This window comes from Lolium rigidum, chromosome 3 (genome assembly GCF_022539505.1).
Source record: "Lolium rigidum isolate FL_2022 chromosome 3, APGP_CSIRO_Lrig_0.1, whole genome shotgun sequence".
Lineage (NCBI taxonomy): Eukaryota > Viridiplantae > Streptophyta > Magnoliopsida > Poales > Poaceae > Lolium > Lolium rigidum.
In genome coordinates, this window is record NC_061510.1 from 57,529,626 (window position 1) to 57,547,373 (window position 17,748).

Genomic DNA, 17,748 nt, shown 5'->3' on the forward strand with positions numbered 1-17,748 from the left:
ATGGCGGAGAGGCCACCTCTACCCTTCTCCTCTCCCGAGCAGGCCTCTTCCGCCACCCCCTTCGGCTCCCCGCTCGAGCCCGTCGCCGCACCGCGCCAGCTCAAGCCGCCGCCGGGCGAAACCTACGTCGTCAAGGTCCAGAAGGACCAGATATACCGTATTCCGCCCCCCGAGAACGCGTACCTCGCCGAGCGGTACCGCACCGAGCGCGGCGGCGGCGGCCAGCGTGCCGGGGACCCCGCGTGCTCGCCGTGCGTGCAGCTCACGGTCGGCCTCGCGGTCACGGCGGCGCTGCTCCTGGGCGCGGGCATCGCGCTCTTCGTCGTCGTGCTGCGGCCGTATCCGCCCAGCTTCTCCGTCGACCGGCTGTCCGTCCACAACGCGTCGGCGCAGTACCACGTGGACTACGACTTCTTCCTGACGGCGATCAACCCCAACAAGGTGACCGCGCTGTGGTACAAGGACGGCGGCAAGGCGACGCTGCTGCACCAGTGGACGGCCCTGGCCAAGGGCGGGGTGGGGAAGCCCGAGGAGGGCGGGGAGGACGCCACGGACTTCAACGTGCTGCTGCACGCCGTCGGCCACCCGCCCCCCAAGGGGGTGGAGAAGGCGCTGAGTAGCGGGTCCAAGAAGGGCTCGCTGGTGGCGCTGGAGCTCGCGGTGGACGTGCCTGTGCAGGTGCACGTCGGCGCGCTCGGGTTCCAGACGACGAGCCTGGCCGTGGTATGCGACATCAGAACGGCCGGGCTAAGGAAGGACGTGCACATTTCGTCGCAGAATTGCAGGAGCAGCTTCGATAAATGACCATGGTTTGTGCGTTAGTGGGATCTATGGCCAGGGCGGCGTGCGGTGGATGATGACTGATGGGCTCGCGTCGTCGTGTGTAAATTGTATGTTGGCTCTTGATCGAGGAGGCTCCGTTGTGTGCAGTATGTACAAATTGTTACTAACCAAGATCTGGGGCTCGCTGGACCTTGCGTGAAGTGAATCATGGAGAAATGTTCACGCTTGACACATGTATGATGCAACCATCCTTTAAGCTCACCATGCATAGGGCTGGTAATGGGGAAAGTCATTTTGCCCCCGAGCTCTCCGCGTATAAAAAATTCAAAAAATTATATTTGCAAGTTTTAAAAATTATGGAACAAAATTATAAATGTATCTAATGTGAAAAATCTAAATTTCAAATGTTTTGTATTCTCGGATATACAAAAAATGATAAAGTCTGTATTTTTTAGAGATTTGAAATCACTACGCTCATATCTACATTTTTGTGTAGCCCAAACTACACGTTATTTTCAATTGAAAATTTGCATGTTTGTGAGATACATTATAGTGGCGGAGCCACACTATAGTAGCGTAGTCAATTAACTACACATGTTTTAGGTACACTAGTACAAATGCCCGTGCGTTGCCACGGTCGTCAAATTTCATTTCTCAATGCCTATATATAATTCACAACTCACTATGAAAATTTAAAACAAATTAGGGATAATATAATGTACTATAAGTCTATAACGTGATAATACTGAACGTAATAATGAAACAATACTGGTGTTCGTGGTTCCAAGTTCTATGTCTTCTTATTACTCTTACACGGTAAGTCTCACACATGTGTTCTAGGTCTTCTTATTACACTAGTAAAAATGCCCGTGCGTTGCCACGGGTCAACAAAATTCTTTCTATTGGACATATGAATGTAATGCATGCCAATATTCAAATATCAAATGCATCAATGGAAATATCATGCGTTTGTACTCGAGCACAAAAATTCTAGTAGGCATTTTACCAGAAAATGATTTAGGTGTAAATATCATTTGCTTTGATCAAAATGATTTGGGTGTAAATGCTTTGCTTATCCAGTTGCGTTTGTTTAAAGAACTATCTTTTTCCCTTTGCATATCCACCGATAGTTTGTCAGGCAAGCAATAAGTAATATCGATAGCATGATAATATACCCATCTGTCAATTATCATTATATACAAATTTCATTTATTGAACACAAGCTTTATTGTCTTTACATTAGCGAGTAGAGGCAGCTGAACAGGATTTTTGAGCAAACTGTCGGACCGATCTATTCATGGGTGTTGTTAGTCACTTACTTTTAGCAGTCTTGCTAATAACTGGAAAACCTAAAATACGAGTTGGTTCATAATTTGCATTACTGGTTCTAACTGGTGCTAATCCTCGGAATGCCTAACTGGTAATTGCCATTGATTGCTACATCGGTTTTATTCCAAGATAATAGTTGTCCTTATGAAATCTTGAGTTCTCTCTGGCGCCGCCTACTGAATTCAGGTTCTAAGAAGCACATTAGTAGAGTAATGCGAGAAGTGGCTCAAAAATATACCCCCTTGACAGACACTTTGTCAATTCATCATCGTATATATAAAAGAAAAATAAATAATATAATAATTCATAATTATATATTAACCAGTTAAGTCTTGTAAACGAAAATGATGATCAACCAAGTAACAAATATAACAAACAATGCTCTTCAAAATTCAGTCTTCTCAACACTCTCGTAGGACTAAGCTAAGAATAAAAACTCCTTACTCCACAAGAACCATCCAAATGTGATAGCTATGCACTCAAACCCAGTCACCAAACCACATTGAAATTTTATTGACTTCTTATAACTTCCAAACCTATCTCCAACACAACATGCATACAACCAAATTTCGATAAAAAAAATCGACACAATTAAAAAATGTTCAAAAAAGTAGATGTTTAATGGCCTAATATCTGAATTCTCCATCTAGATAAATAATATGATTCCAGGAGCATAACAACGGTGCCATTTTTTAGCATTCAATAGCTCCAGTAGGTCGACGGCCTCATATGGTTGTGGTGAAGAACCTATAAAACCACCAGGAAAATAAATCTATACTCTCTCAACCCTCTTTGCCTCCGAACAAGTAGCACCACACACAAGTACAAAAAAAATCTGAATCTTCTCTGCTTTTCGATGCAGCAAACACATGCAGGCAAAATAGCATCTGTTCACTCTTGAATGTCAGCTCTCAAACAATCAGCAGGATTCTTACATTTCTCACAGTCAGGATTCATGGCAAGACACTGTAAATATGAAGGTACGTCATACATATAAGTGCCAGAATACATATAAAATTCAGAAAACAATCGGGCCTATGCAAGTAGTGTCAAATTACACTTGACAGCATAAAAAGAATGGATGCATAATTACTTCTAGGTACCACTTTTAATTTACAGGACAATTAAGCGGCACTTTGATCATAAACAGGGAACTTTGCTCCATTTTCCCCAGTCTCTGGAGTACCACATAAGGTGTTTTCGCCATTCACAGGGGCCTTTGACAGATTTTTAAACTCTCGAGATTGCCACCCGCACTTTGAAATTTCATCTTTACCTTTTACATGCCTCTCCCTATCTCTCTGCTTCTTGACCTCTTTAGGATCTGCATGTATATACCGGTCATGCAACTATTGAAGTCATGCATCTCCTAGACTCATAAACTCAACAATTACACATTTATCCATGAAAGCATTACATAACTGTTGGGACAAACAGACATATATACAGATTTACAATACAAAAGACGTAGCATATATAACTTGCAGAGTTGTTAAATGCATGGAAAAGATATGGTGCTTTACCTGAAGATGTTTTAAGTTTTTGATTGGCCTGGCTTCAAATAGAGTATATAGTATTATTACAGATATGCACAAACTACCCATACATGCATTACAGCCTGAACCATTCAATTATTGGTGTAATCAGCTTCTTTTCAAAGGAAAATTATCAAGACTCAGTATATTATATTAACATGCATGTACCGATTCTTTTATAGAAAAACGTATGTAGTAATTAGTTCATTGTTCATTCACAACCAAACTCAGAAAAGCATATTTGATCATGTACGGAACTGAAGATGAAATTCCAATAACTTATATGCGGAAGATAATTCGTGGATCATGGGCCATGGAGCAAAATAAAGCCTCTGAACCTCCGTGTCATGATGAGATTTTGAACAGTCGCATGGTTCAACAATATTAGCAACAGAATGAGATGAAAATTTACTATAAATATGGTATGTTTACTGCATAACATTCTAAAGAACAACTTCGTGCATAACCTGCATCCTAGTAATAAGAATCGGCTTACCTTATTTTTGTGAAATACATGTTGCATTTAGCCCCCTCCCCAACATATTAAACTCATGAAGCTTATTAAGAAGTTCATTCTACCTTGCCTCATCGATCCCTACATCATAGTTGAGAAATTATTAATGTATTTCAACAAGCACTTGCCAGGCACTACAGAATAAGGAATGCAACAACAAAAACTAACATGGATAAATCATGTTTAAAACACATCGAATATGCCATGTTTAAAATAAGCTCAATTATTTTTCAAGATAATTAATCAAATGGAGAGGTGAATAATAGCCCCAGCTCAAACACAAAACTCAATTGTTTTATTTTTCCATGTAAATGATGAGATCTCATGATAACACAAAGTTAGGTACATCAAACATTCATTAGGTAGTGATTGCATTAGCCATATCATGCTGCATAGAGGATAATTGAGGGCAAAAAGAGATTATGACTATAAATTTTACATGCAAGCCTCATATTCTTCAAAATGATACCCAAAACTGCACCTCAGCTCCAGAGTATACAAGTAGAACCGTTTGAATGCTCTGAATGAAAGGATACCAAGCTCAATCGCAAAAATATTAGATACCAAATTCATGCATTTCTTTTGTTCTAAATATCCTTCTGATTGTATATATGCTACTACAATGACCCATCATCTATTTGTGGATATTTTTATATTAGGACTGGGAACAAAAGTGAAGGCAAGACCTACCTTCATACTCGGCCACTGCAGATACTATTGTAAACTTGAAAGGCAATTAGTTTTTATAGCTCATGAAGAAATAACCAAGTAACAGATTCACAATAAGGCCCACAAATGGACCTCCATATGTTGACAACGAAATGCTAAGGCAGAGGCTTAGAGGCTTACGAATAAAAGCAGGGGGTAGGGATTTCATTGTTGCATTTTGTGCACAAATATATTTTTTTAGTACTGAAATATGATCAAAATCTACATTGTACCTCGAAGTTATACCTGTAATGTAAAGATGTTTTCTGCGAGCCCCGTTTTCTCATTGTTTCATCTTAAAGTAGCTTGAAAATATTAAGCTAACCTACAAAAGAAAACATGTATCGGGAAGCACTCAGTAATGAAAAATATAGTAATGTTTAAATCATATGACTCTACAAAATGTTGTGGCATACAGTGTGACACATTCTTATTAGGCTTTTTTTGCTCAAGTATGGAAGGACCACCAAGAAGAGAAGGACACGCAAAAAGATTAAAAATGCATGCTGCAAAATTTTACTATTTGTTATGACATAAAGTGTGAGACTCGTGTGTATAATATAAAAATAACATAGAATAGCTTGGTCTGTAAAAAAAAGACCCTACAGAGAAAATAACTAATGTAATTTCCTTTACAACCTATGCCATGTACTACCAAATATATCCTAGGCAATGATTCTGTGAAAGGTATTTCCTTGAATATTCTCAGCGCTAAATGGAGATCAGATACTACTTATTTACTTGAGAAGTAACACAGTGAATTTGAAAGCACTACAAGTCTATAACAATAGAGCAAAATCCTAGCAATGAGCCTCATCTTCATTAAGGATGTGTCAAAACATTACCACATAGAGGAGCACCACATTGTACTACATCAGTTTGAACACTTTTGAAGGTGAATTCAATTTGCTCCTGCACTCACTCCATTTTAGAGAAGCATTATTGGTATAGGATGCATGGAAAACATTCTTTTCATTCAGAAGCTCGTTGATCTACAAAAGGCCACAAGTACTCGGATCAAAACATCACAAGACCATAAGACGCAAAATGAGCTAAGCATCAGAAATACACGTCCCGTCTGCATTTCTTGTGTGTATTTGTTGGTCACCCACTCACTCCAGTGAACTTTGCCAAAAACTGGAAATCATACTGTTTAAAGTTGTAGCCCTTACACACTAAATATGCAAAGAAAAAAACCTGCTAGAAGATAAATGAAAAGAAAATGGAGCACATACTTCCCAATACTCCGCCTGAAATTTAGACAGCTCAGCTCGCTTGGTGAGTATCTTTGCATCCACAGCTTCTCCTTTTTAGGGAGAAAGATTCACCACACAGGATCTCTAAAGTATAGCTTGCCGATAAAACCATAAATTACTTCGAGAACCCAAAGAGAAGAACTTCTATAAACTTATCGAGTTATTTTGCACGAAACAATACATAGAAAAACCGAAGAAAGTACATTATTGTGGAACTAACTTTTCCAGCCTTTATTTACACCGTCTTCCAGCAACAATTTGCATATTACTCAAGCTGTAACACATCATCTAAACAAAGTCGTTTTAGCAGATTTGAGGAAATTGAAGGGCATCAAAACAAATATATATATTTGCTGCTTTGATCGGATTACAGTTCCACAATAAATCTATCGGTGTAAAAAATTAGTATTTGAGATTGAGGAAAAAAGTTAATGTCACTATGGCAGAACTGATTTATGGTACAGAGTACTAAAAGTTAATCCATCTCAAATACTAAAAATAGTAAAAGTTAATACTAATGGAAGTACTAAGAGATAATCTATCGGGCGGTCATGGTCGTAGTGTCGTTATGGACGCTGGACACGTCGCCGTGGTCCAGAGAACCACCGGACATCAACTTGTGCATCACCTCCATCTGCAGCTCATGCAGAGACCACGCCTGAGCCTCGTGGCATTCCTTGCTCTTGAGCCCATTCTCCCTCCTCAAATCCTCCAGCAGCCTCCTTGCCTCTCGTTTCTCCCCAAGGACAGAATACTACTCTTGCCTCAGCTGGCCACAGCCATCGCGATTGCCCTGCAATAAACACAGTACCTTGACAAAATAAAGTTTAATCTCACACATCCCATTTTCTAGTATGATTCAGCGATATCAACCACATCATCAACTGATGGTACACTGGTACTGCATATCACACGAATTTATCCGCGACACGATCATATGGCCACAAATGACGAATGGGAAAGCGGGTATTCAGTTTCACCTTGGAAGGTACAGACTCGCTCGCTAATGGTGTGGCGACGATAAAGGCGAACTGGGAGACAGGGATGGACGGCGCGAAGCTGGTGGCGTGGTAGAGGTTGGCCTCGATCAGCTCCAGTCGGAACTACGATCAATTTGTGAAAGGAAATACTGACATTAGTACTATTCATAATGGAAACTTGATACCTGGTAGTATGAATTGGAAAGTAACTTGATACATGTGTCAACAGATCTGAAAGCTGCCTGTTCAATATGAGTTCTAAAATAATCATATCGAACTACCTCACATCAGATCCCTTAAGTCTTCACCCTGAAGGCCTTGATGGCGCATCAGCCGATCCCGTCCTCGCCGACCTCCACAACGGAGCTGGAGGAGGAGGTGACACTGGAGATTGACAACACTAAGGAGGACGATGCGGGCGGGGACACAGGTCCTTGAGCGTGTGGTTGCTGTTTGCCGTCTCTCCGCGCGAGAGGAGGCTGGCCTGGGCGAGCCTTGCTTCGCCTCGCCAAACTGCGGTCGGTCGGGCGAACTCCTGTCCTGGGCAAGCTCGAGAAGAGGCAGGGCAGGTAGAGGGGCGGCAGGCGCGATCGTGTCCAGCGAGCTGGCGACCGGCGACGGACAGCTGGGAGTCGGCGTGGAAGATATTTCCTCTCCGCTGATTGATATTTCCTACGTCTCCGCTGATTGATCGTTGGATTGCATGCAACTTGAGATGGCAGCTGATTGATATTTTCCTGTTTTGCTGAGATGGATGGACTACCAAACTGGTGAGATGCACGGGACGACCAAACGAATGAAAATTTAGACGTATTGGGGGTGGAGATTACCATAGTGTGATTCCTGGCTGATGATTCCTAAAGCGGCCCAGGCTGATTAAATGCGCGAGTTGATATTCCGGGAAGGTAAGAACGACCAAAGTGCTTTCCCTGTTTTGGTGGGACGGACGATCAAAAGGACGACGAAAGTAGGGGGAGAAGGGGGAACATGTTCGTTCTTTTTAAGTAGTAGAGAAACCCGTTCATTGCACTAAGGCACTAAGCCTATAAACATCTAACAACACAATCTACTTGCTCAAATTGTAGCAGTTCAGTGTACATATAGGATCACTTAATATTTATTGGCACTGTGACGCACCCAAAGTGACTACACAATTTTGAAGTGACTACGCAAGATTAATGTCCTGGCTCCGCCACTGATACATTACTGGCTGCATCATGATACTTTTTAATTTTTTGAAAAAAAAATAGAAACATGATTTCATTTTTTAAAATAAAGAGATCACTGGTACCCATGTACACCAAATCTCTATCCCGCTAATGACTATTTCCACACGTACTAGTTTCTTCGATTTTATTGGCTCCTAGGGCTACTTGTGTTGAGCTTCTGCTTATGCATTAGAAAGCTTATGCATTTCGGTGGAGATAAGCACCGGCGGAGAAAAGCTCCCAAAAACTGATACTACCCTTATTTTGGGCTTATAGAGTTTAGGTTCTTGAGTTGTGTAATATCCATAATGTCCCCAATTTGATATAATCCGTATACAAAAAAAGTTATTGCAGACTTCCATCTAAAGAAGATAAATTATTTAGTGTTTTTTCATTGCATTTCCATTTCAGTTTATGTTGTCAGTAAAATGTAACCAAACTGAAAACTGAGGGATAAGATGAACATTGTAACCAAATCTATGTACTTCCTCCATACCAAAATAAGTTAGACCCATTTTAGTTGTAGATACATTCGTATTTAGAAAAAATTGAGACACTTATTTTTAGAACGGAGGGAGTATATGCGTAGCACATAGCACTACGATGCAAAACTATCATCTTACATTTGTTGATGAAGTGGAGGACATAGGTCTTAAACTCTTGATGATATGGTCAGCAGTGGCCTTGTAGGTGACCGCAGCAGCCGAGCCCTATCTCTGTAAACATGTATTTCTCCGGTAGGTTGACCATGTCCATGAACTTCGTGTAGATGTCCATGAACTTTGTGTAGATGTCCATGAACGGGTCGTTGACCATGGAGAGGTGCTCAGCTAGGAGAAGATCATGCGACCTACCCTAGCGTGCTGGACTCTAGGTGGCATATGATAGGGCAAAGGTGTCCGAATTTCGATGGGGTGAAGATAATTTGATTTGTGGGTGGACTTCAGGCTTAACGATCCGACTACACATGCGAAGTACGTGCGCCAATGCAATCGCTAGGCCAATCTTCAGGAGCTACTGATTTTGGGGGTGCACGACCATCCTGAACTGCGAGGGTCTTAATTCCTACCTGAAATCGAGAACATGTAGAAACCAAATTTGCAATCGAGATACTGCGGATAAAAATGAAAGCTTTGTTATCAAGGTGAGATTCCGAATAATCGGTATTCTTATGAGTGTTGGCCTCAAGACAAGTACACAAATGCATCAATTGAGTAACTTTTAATCTAATCAAAATTCAAGTCTAAAAGTGAAGGCTATGGGGGTATTTAATGAGGAAAGGTGAGTTTTTTTGGCTAGCCATAGGTATGGTGGCCGAACCGACCTCTAGATGGTCTTTTCTCCTTCAATACGGACTCTAAAAAGTGGATGATTTATTTGTTGCGAAATTGACACGGGCCTACCCAAAACTAAATGTTACGTAGCACCATATCACACATAGGAAGAAATTATGAGATATAATCTTGAATAGTTTGTCCAAGTCTTCATTCCTCATTGAGGCTTCAAAGCTCTGACATTTTTATTAGTAGCGTCCTCTTCAATCCTCACATGCTTGCTGCCATCTCCATGCACGATCATGCTCTAATGCTTGTCCCTCTCATCCATACTAGGTCCATCATTTTTAAGAGTAACAAACACATCTGATTTAGAAATCATCATATTCTCATGTATGTGAAAAATAGTTCTAAGAAACAAAAGTACCCGATAGTTAAGTTGTTTGGCACGAGGTCGAGTGATAGGCCTTGTATTTGTGTAGCTATAGGTACATCAGTTGTATAAATAGATGGGATGTCCTGTTTAGCATCCTCTATAGCTCCTTTGCTCGTTGAGCGACCTCTAGGATCGTGTGCCGGCAGGAGGCGAGATAAAGGCGAGCATTAGCCGGAGAAAGCGGGCGCGCGGAAAAGATGGATGGGGAACGATGCAGGGGGCTTGGAGACAGGGGGACGGCGGAGGATTTGGCCGGCGACAGGAAACCCTAGATTCCATGCTTGTTTCTCGCGGGGGAAGTGGACAGGGGGATGAGAGTACATGTCGCTTGGGTTGGCCGGTTGGACTACGGTGGCACATGAGCGTCAAGCTTCAAGCGTACAATATCTTCTAGATGGCTCATGTTAAACTTGAACTTTATTTTTCTTTCTTCTTTATGTTGATGCGAAGATACACGTGAGATCTCACTCCATGTTCTTTTTCAGGACATACTTGTTGAAAGGATCGTATGCCGCACCTAGAGGGGGGGGTGAATAGGTGCTAACCAATTTTTAGTTCTTTTTCAATTTAGGCTTGACACAAAGGTAAATTCTCTAGATATGCAACTAAGTGAATTTACCTATATGACAAGATAAGCAACTAAGCAAGATATAGCTACACAATATAAGAGATAGAATAGGATAGAGGTAACCGAGAGTGGAGCACGCGATGACACGGAGATAATTCCCGTAGTTCCCTTCCTTTGCAAGAAGGTACGTCTACGTTTGGAGGAGTGTGGTTGCTATGAAAGCCAAACCAACAGCCACGAAGGCTTCACTCAGATCTCCTGTGAGCAACGCCACGAAGGCCTAGCCCACTTCCACTAAGGGATTTCCTCGAGGCGGAAACCGGGCCTTTACAAGGTTCTTGGGGCACACATCCACAACTGAATTGGAGGCTCCCAAATCTGTAACAATACAACAATCAACAACAACACATCAACACAAATCAACTAGGGAACCAAATAGGAACACTAGCATGAGATCCCTCAAACAAATGAGGGGGAAATGAAAAACGCTTCGGTGAGGATGTAGATCGGTGTCTTCTCCTTCGAATCTCCAAAGATCAAGAGCTTTGGTTGGGGGAGGAAGGAGATCTTGCAAATCTTGTGTTCTTGAGGTGGCTCTAATGGAGGTGAAGCTTGGCAGATTTCTTGTGCAATGATTGAGCAAAGGAGGAAGGAAGAAGAAGAGGGGTATAAATACCCCTCCCAAAATCCAGCCGTTGAGCCTTCCGGGGGGGCGGATAATCCGGCCTAAGTAAGGGCCGGATAATCCCCCCCCCCCCGGATAATCCGGCCTCAAGCACAAAACCGGGACAATGTCCGGCCAAATGTCCGGCCTCACATCAGACTTGCTTTTCTTCAGGTCCTTAGCCATTTTTCGAGGGGCCGGATATTTCCGAAATGTCCGGCCCGGATAATCCGGCCTTGGGACAAAACCGGGACAATATCCGGGCAAATGTCCGGCCCCTAACCGAAGCATACTCGAGCCGCAGATCCTCAAGTCCTTAGCCGAAAACCGGGGGCCGGATATTTTGGAAATATCCGGCCCGGATTATCCGGCCTCATGACCTTTTTGCTGCATCTTTTTGACAGAGCTGACCACATCCAATCACACATAAAAATGTATCTATATAATCCCTGAACCACTTAAACGACCATTAGTTTATCACATACATTGACATCAAACACACAAAACATAATATGAGAGATGTTCTTTCAATCTCCCCCTTTTTGGTGTTTGATGACAATATACGGATTTGCAAGAGAATTACTATAGAGACAAGCATGATGGCAAAACATAGAGGCACTCCCCCTACATGTGTGCATATAAGTAAATTGCATTTGAATACAAATACACAACACATAGGACCGAGGTGCCTCAACACAAGAGGTATCCAACATGAGCTCTAACAAGAGACATAGACAAAAATGAAGTTGAGATAGGATGCTCGAAATCATACCCATGTGTAGATATATAATACGGAGATATAGCATCACACATCATATAATAGCCTTGATCTCAACATATAGAATTCCGAAAACCATAACAATGTCTCACACCACATAGCACATAGTTTTAAACGGAACACAAGCAAACCAAGTAGTTCAAATAAGAGGGAACACAAGCAATATAGGAATGATAAACGCATATGCTTGTGCCCAAACCATGCAAATCCCCGAGAGAGTTCCTAATAGAACACTTCTCCCCCTTTGGCATCGAGACGCCAAAAAGGGGATAAGCGCGATGCTACTCGCCCCATGGAGATCACTCGGAGCCATCGTCATTGTCGGACTGGTACTCTTCTTCTTCTTCTTCTTCTTCATCAGTGTCAGGGGCATCCGGAGAGCGGCGAGTGAGGTTGGACCTTTGAATGCAACTATCAAGATCACTCCACGGAACCTGTGCAGAATGCCACCCACTGTAACCCGGGTGAACCGGAGGCCGAGGCGGGGGTCCTTGCTCACCACCGAGCTTGTGCAAAATAACCGCCTGAGTATGCTTAATCTCAGAACGCTCTCGGCTGGCCGCATAGTTCTCCTTATGGATCTCAATGTTCATGCAAAGGATGTGACGCTGAAACCAACTAAGCCTGCTCACATGTTTCTTCATAGCTGGGAGATCAGGATGGCGAGCAGGAGCAAAACCACTAGAACGAGCATCACCCATGAAGGAGTCAGGTGGAGGTGCAGCAGAAGAGACTGGCTTAAGCTTGTAAGCCTTCTTGACAGAATGCTTCATCAATGGGTACCCGCTCAAGTCTATACCATCCCCGGCCACAGAGTTGTTGATGAGGAGCTGGATATATGGTGCATAAGGTAAGTGGTCCGGGAGACCATGGCATCATGAATCTCATTGAAGATGAAGTCCATGACATCAATAGTGTAGTTACGTTCCTCATTAGTATCACGGGCACACCTAAAGCTGAGGTGCATAAGATCCACAAGTGTTCCCCGGAGAGCATCATTGTTACCACCACTTGGAGAGATGGTGGCCCGAAAGAACCTGAGTAACTGACCATAGATGGGAAGCAGCCCCTTGGAAGAACCAACTTTTCCAGCTGAGGTATAGAGATCAAACAGCACATTCTTATCTACCCTTTGTGGTCCATGGAGACGACGACCACCTCCAGCAGGAACTCCAAGAATAGCAGCAAATCGGCGCAAGGTGGCCCTACAGTGAGTGGAACCAGTCATCCATTCCATAGTGCGGTCCTCATCTTTCTGGATGGCCAAAGTGGCAAAGAATTGCTTCACCAACTCTGGACTATAGTCACATTGAATCTTCATGATATCCTTCAAGTCCATCCTCGCCGCCTACCCGGATTGCATCTTCAAAGTGATTGTTGACTGCCAGAAGGTCCACATCGATAGCTTGCATGGGTCTCAGATTCTTCATGGGCTCATAAATGTCCTTGTAGATGAACTCCTGCTCCATGCACCAGTATTTCATGCCCTCTGTCTCTTCATCCCTTGGGAGGTCTTCATACCAGTTCTTCATGCGGATAGCGGAATAGGAGACAGGGTCCATGGTCTTGTAGTTTTCCCTTGAAGCCTTGTTCTTCTGCCTAGATGCTGAGGACTTGCGAGGAGCGTTGGGCGTGAACTCATCACTTGACCGATCACCCCTTGGGCGTCTCCGAGCACCCCTACCAACACGACCTGTGAATAGCAAAGACGGATAGGAAAGAGAAGATAATGCTCATAAGTCATGTATGATACAGTAATGTACTCTAGAAGCATACTATAAGTCGGTACAAGTCTAGACAAGAAAGATTGAATCAAATCTGCAGCGGCGATGAAGCACCAGGCCGGATAATCCGGCCCCCCTTGGGGGCGGATAATCCGGCCCGACCGGATAATCCGGTCTTCGCGGGGGGCGGATAATCCGGCCCTGCGAATCTAGCAGACTTTGCAATCAAAAACTTGTCTATGAACAGATCGGCCTTATAGCATGCAAGGGGAGTACACTACAAACGATTTGGAACAACTAGACACCAAATCCACCAAGAAAATAGCACATACAAATCACACCACCTAGGGTTAGGGAGTGTGAGTCATACCCGCATCCATTGCGAAAGCCGCTTGGAGGAGAAGGTAGCTAGGGAGGAGAGGCACCCGATCCACCCAAAAGATCCGAGAGAGAGCGGACGGGGCGTCTCCGGCGAGGAGGAGGAGCTCCGGCGGCGTAAGGAGGGAGAAGGGGGCGCGTGGGGGAACTGATTGGTGTGCCAACCGTTCTCCCCGCGGCCTCCCTTACTCCTCCCGCAAATCGCCCAGGCCGGATAATCCGGCCCAAAGTGAGGGCGGATAATCCGGCCCGGCCGGATATTCCGGGGTGCCAGGGGGGCGGATTATCCGGTGTTCTGGAAAATTCCAGAACACCGTAAATCCTGCCTATCTTTAGTTGGTTATTTGCGAACCCATATGTGGTGCAATAAACTATCACGTCACATATAAGATGCATATTTACCAATAAGATGGGGCAACCTAGATCATCCGACCGAGAAACCTCAAACTCCAAGTTTTTTACCAAACATGACAAATGAGCAAGATGGAAGTGGCTTAGGGGAGTGTAGGCTTAGGTTTAGAGGGTACAAACTGTTAATGGTACATGATCACTCAAGTTTGCAAGATATGAGCAAATAAGGCCAAACTAGAGTGATTTCCCATAAGAACATGGAGTTGTCAAATAAGAGGCGATAAGATCCAAATAACTCCAACTCTTCACAAAGAAGAGTGTGGTGGCCTAGACCACCATATATGAGTGTTGTGGCATGGCACCGCGAAGATGTATCTTGGGTCCAAGCGACTACTCATCATTGAAGCTCACATATCAACATATGATATAAAGAGAATGATTTCTTAATGTTGGCATTATGGGGGGAGGGATAGCTCAATAATTTAAACCGCACTCCCCCTATTTCCATGCCCACATCTAAACCAAATAAAGTTTTGAGATGAAAGTGTGTTTGCAAGATGGTCAAGCTATACTCCTTGAATCAATGATATTTAGCTCATTCCTCAAATAAGAGAACCTTGCTTCATCAAGAGGCTTCGTGAATATATCGGCAAGTTGATCTTTGGTAGCAACATAGATAAGCTCAATATCACCACGGGCAACATGATCCCTAATGAAATGATTATGGATCTCAATATGATTCGTTCTTGAATGTTGCACCGGATTATAGGCAATCTTGATGGCACTTTCATTGTCACATAATAGAGGCACTTTGTCACAAACGACACCGTATTCCTTTAAAGTTTGCCTCATCCATAACAATTGAGTGCATCCACTTGCGGCGGCAACATATTCGGCTTCGGCAGTGGAGAGAGATATGCAATTTTGCTTCTTAGAGGACCAACACACCAAGGACCTACCAAGGAATTGGCAAGCCCCGGAAGTTGATTTCCTATCATCCTTGTCACCCGCCCAATCCGCATCGGTATATCCATTGAGAATAAAACTTGAGCCTTTGGGGTACCAAATACCATATCTTGGGGTATCAACCAAATATCGAAAGATTCTTTTGAGAGCCATTATGTGGCTCTCCTTAGGAGAAGCTTGATACCTTGCACACACACCAACACTCAACACTATGTCCGGTCTAGATGCACAAAGGTAAAGCAAGGATCCAATCATGGAGCGATATACCTTTTGATCCACCTCTTTACCATTGGGATCTAGTGCAAGATGACATTTGGTGACCATAGGAGTGGCCACACCCTTCATCTCGGTCATCTTGAACCTCTTGAGCATGTCTTGGAGATATTTTGCTTGATTGATGAAGGTTCCTTCCCTCAATTGCTTGATCTCAAAACCAAGGAAGAACTTCATCTCTCCCATCATAGACATCTCAAACCTATCGGTCATAAGCTTTGAAAATTCATCATTGAAAGCTTTGTTAGTAGAGCCAAAGATAATATCATCAACATATAATTGGCAAACGAAAAGCTCCCCATTGACCCTCTTAGTAAAAAGAGTGGGATCGATTAGCCCAACATCAAACCCACGGTCTACCAACAATTCTTTAAGATGCTCGTACCAAGCTCTAGGAGCTTGTTTGAGACCATAAAGTGCTTTATCAAGCTTGTAGACATGGTTAGGAAAGTTGAGATCCTCAAACCCTAGGGGTTGCTTAACATAAACCTCTTCATGCAATGGACCATTAAGAAATGCACTTTTCACATCCATTTGTTGTAACTTAAAGTTATGATGCGATGCATAAGCAAGAAGGATACGGATGGACTCAAGGCGAGCCACGGGAGCATAGGTTTCTCCAAAGTCAATTCCCTCAACTTGAGAGAACCCTTGAGCCACCAATCTTGCCTTGTTCCTCACAACATTTCCAAACTCATCTTGCTTGTTCTTGAAAATCCATTTAGTGCCTATAACATTGCGGCACTCCTTTGGCTTCTTTACTAAGGTCCACACTTTGTTGCGCTTGAAGTTGTTGAGTTCCTCGTGCATAGCTTTCAACCAATCCGAATCTTCAAGGGCTTCAAATACTTTTTGGGTTCCACTAAGGAGATATAAGCATGATGATTGCTAAAGTTAGCCAATTGCCTTCTTGTGGAAACTTTTGCCCTTACATCACCAAGGACCTTGTCATGAGTGTGTCCACGAAGTTCAAGGTTCCTATCTCTTCTTGCTAGACGACGGGCCTCGATCTCCTCCTTGGTTCTTCTTGGCCTTGGAGGTGTCACTTGATCAACTTGATCATTTGGGTCCCCGTCTTGACCTTCAACTTGAGCTTCCTCAATTTCTTGAGGTTGCTCATCCTCATGTGCTTGATCTTGGACATTATCCGGTGAGAGGAGAATGTTGAAAGGACATTCATCGGATCCATCATGAATCCGTGGTTGATCTTGTCCTTGATCTTGCACACAAGAGGGAGGGTTTTGTTCTTGTTCTTGGGTTGGTGCATTATTTGCTTCAAGAGAAGGGGTTTGTTGATGTTGAGAAGATGAGGGCTCCACCGTGGTAGAGCATAGTCCTTCGCGAGACGCCACACCGTGTCCCTCAATGGGGCGGAAAAATCCCACACCCATTCTTACTATGGCATCTTGAGGTATTTCATCACCTGCACATACATCAACTTGCCCCACTTGGGAGCCATCATTTTCTTCGAACCTCACACTACAAGATTCGATGATAATCCCGGAGGCTATATCATAGACTCTATAAGTGTGAGATTCGGCACCGTAACCAACAAATATACCCTCCAAAGCTTTAGGAGCAAATTTAGATAAACAAACTCCTTTGATTTTGTAGAAACACTTACACCCAAAAACTTTGAAGTATGAGATATTAGGCTTGTTCCCGGTGAGTATTTCATATGGAGTCTTGTTCAATCCCTTGCGGAGATAGAGCCGGTTAGAAGAGTGGCAAGCGGTGGAGATGGCTTCGGCCCAAAAATTATAGCGGGATTTATACTCCGCCATCATAGATCTTGCCATATCCATAAGAGTCCGGTTCTTCCTCTCCACAACACCATTTTGTTGAGGGGTGTAAGCAGCGGAGTATTGATGACGAATCCCCTCATCACTAAGAAAATCATTGAGTGTATAGTTCTTGAACTCGGAGCCGTTGTCACTTCTTATTGCCATAATGAGGAGGTTGTGTTGGCGGTGCACCTCGGTAGCAAAGTCAATGAATATTTGTTGAGTCTCATCTTTCGTCT

The 17,748-nt window shown here is 43.4% G+C and overlaps 1 protein-coding gene across 1 annotated transcript; it reads left to right on the forward strand.

Moving 5' to 3' along the window:
- LOC124694878 (NDR1/HIN1-like protein 13) lies at positions 1 to 804 on the forward strand. The gene has a single exon (XM_047227806.1). The coding sequence runs from the start codon at positions 1 to 3 to the stop codon at positions 802 to 804; it is 804 nt and encodes a 267-aa protein (XP_047083762.1).
- Positions 805 to 17,748: the final 16,944 nt, after the last annotated feature.

What these genes read in the sequence shown, in the direction of transcription:
- LOC124694878 (XM_047227806.1), top strand. Translation starts at nt 1, where the DNA reads ATGGCGGAGAGGCCACCTCTACCCTTCTCCTCTCCCGAGCAGGCCTCT.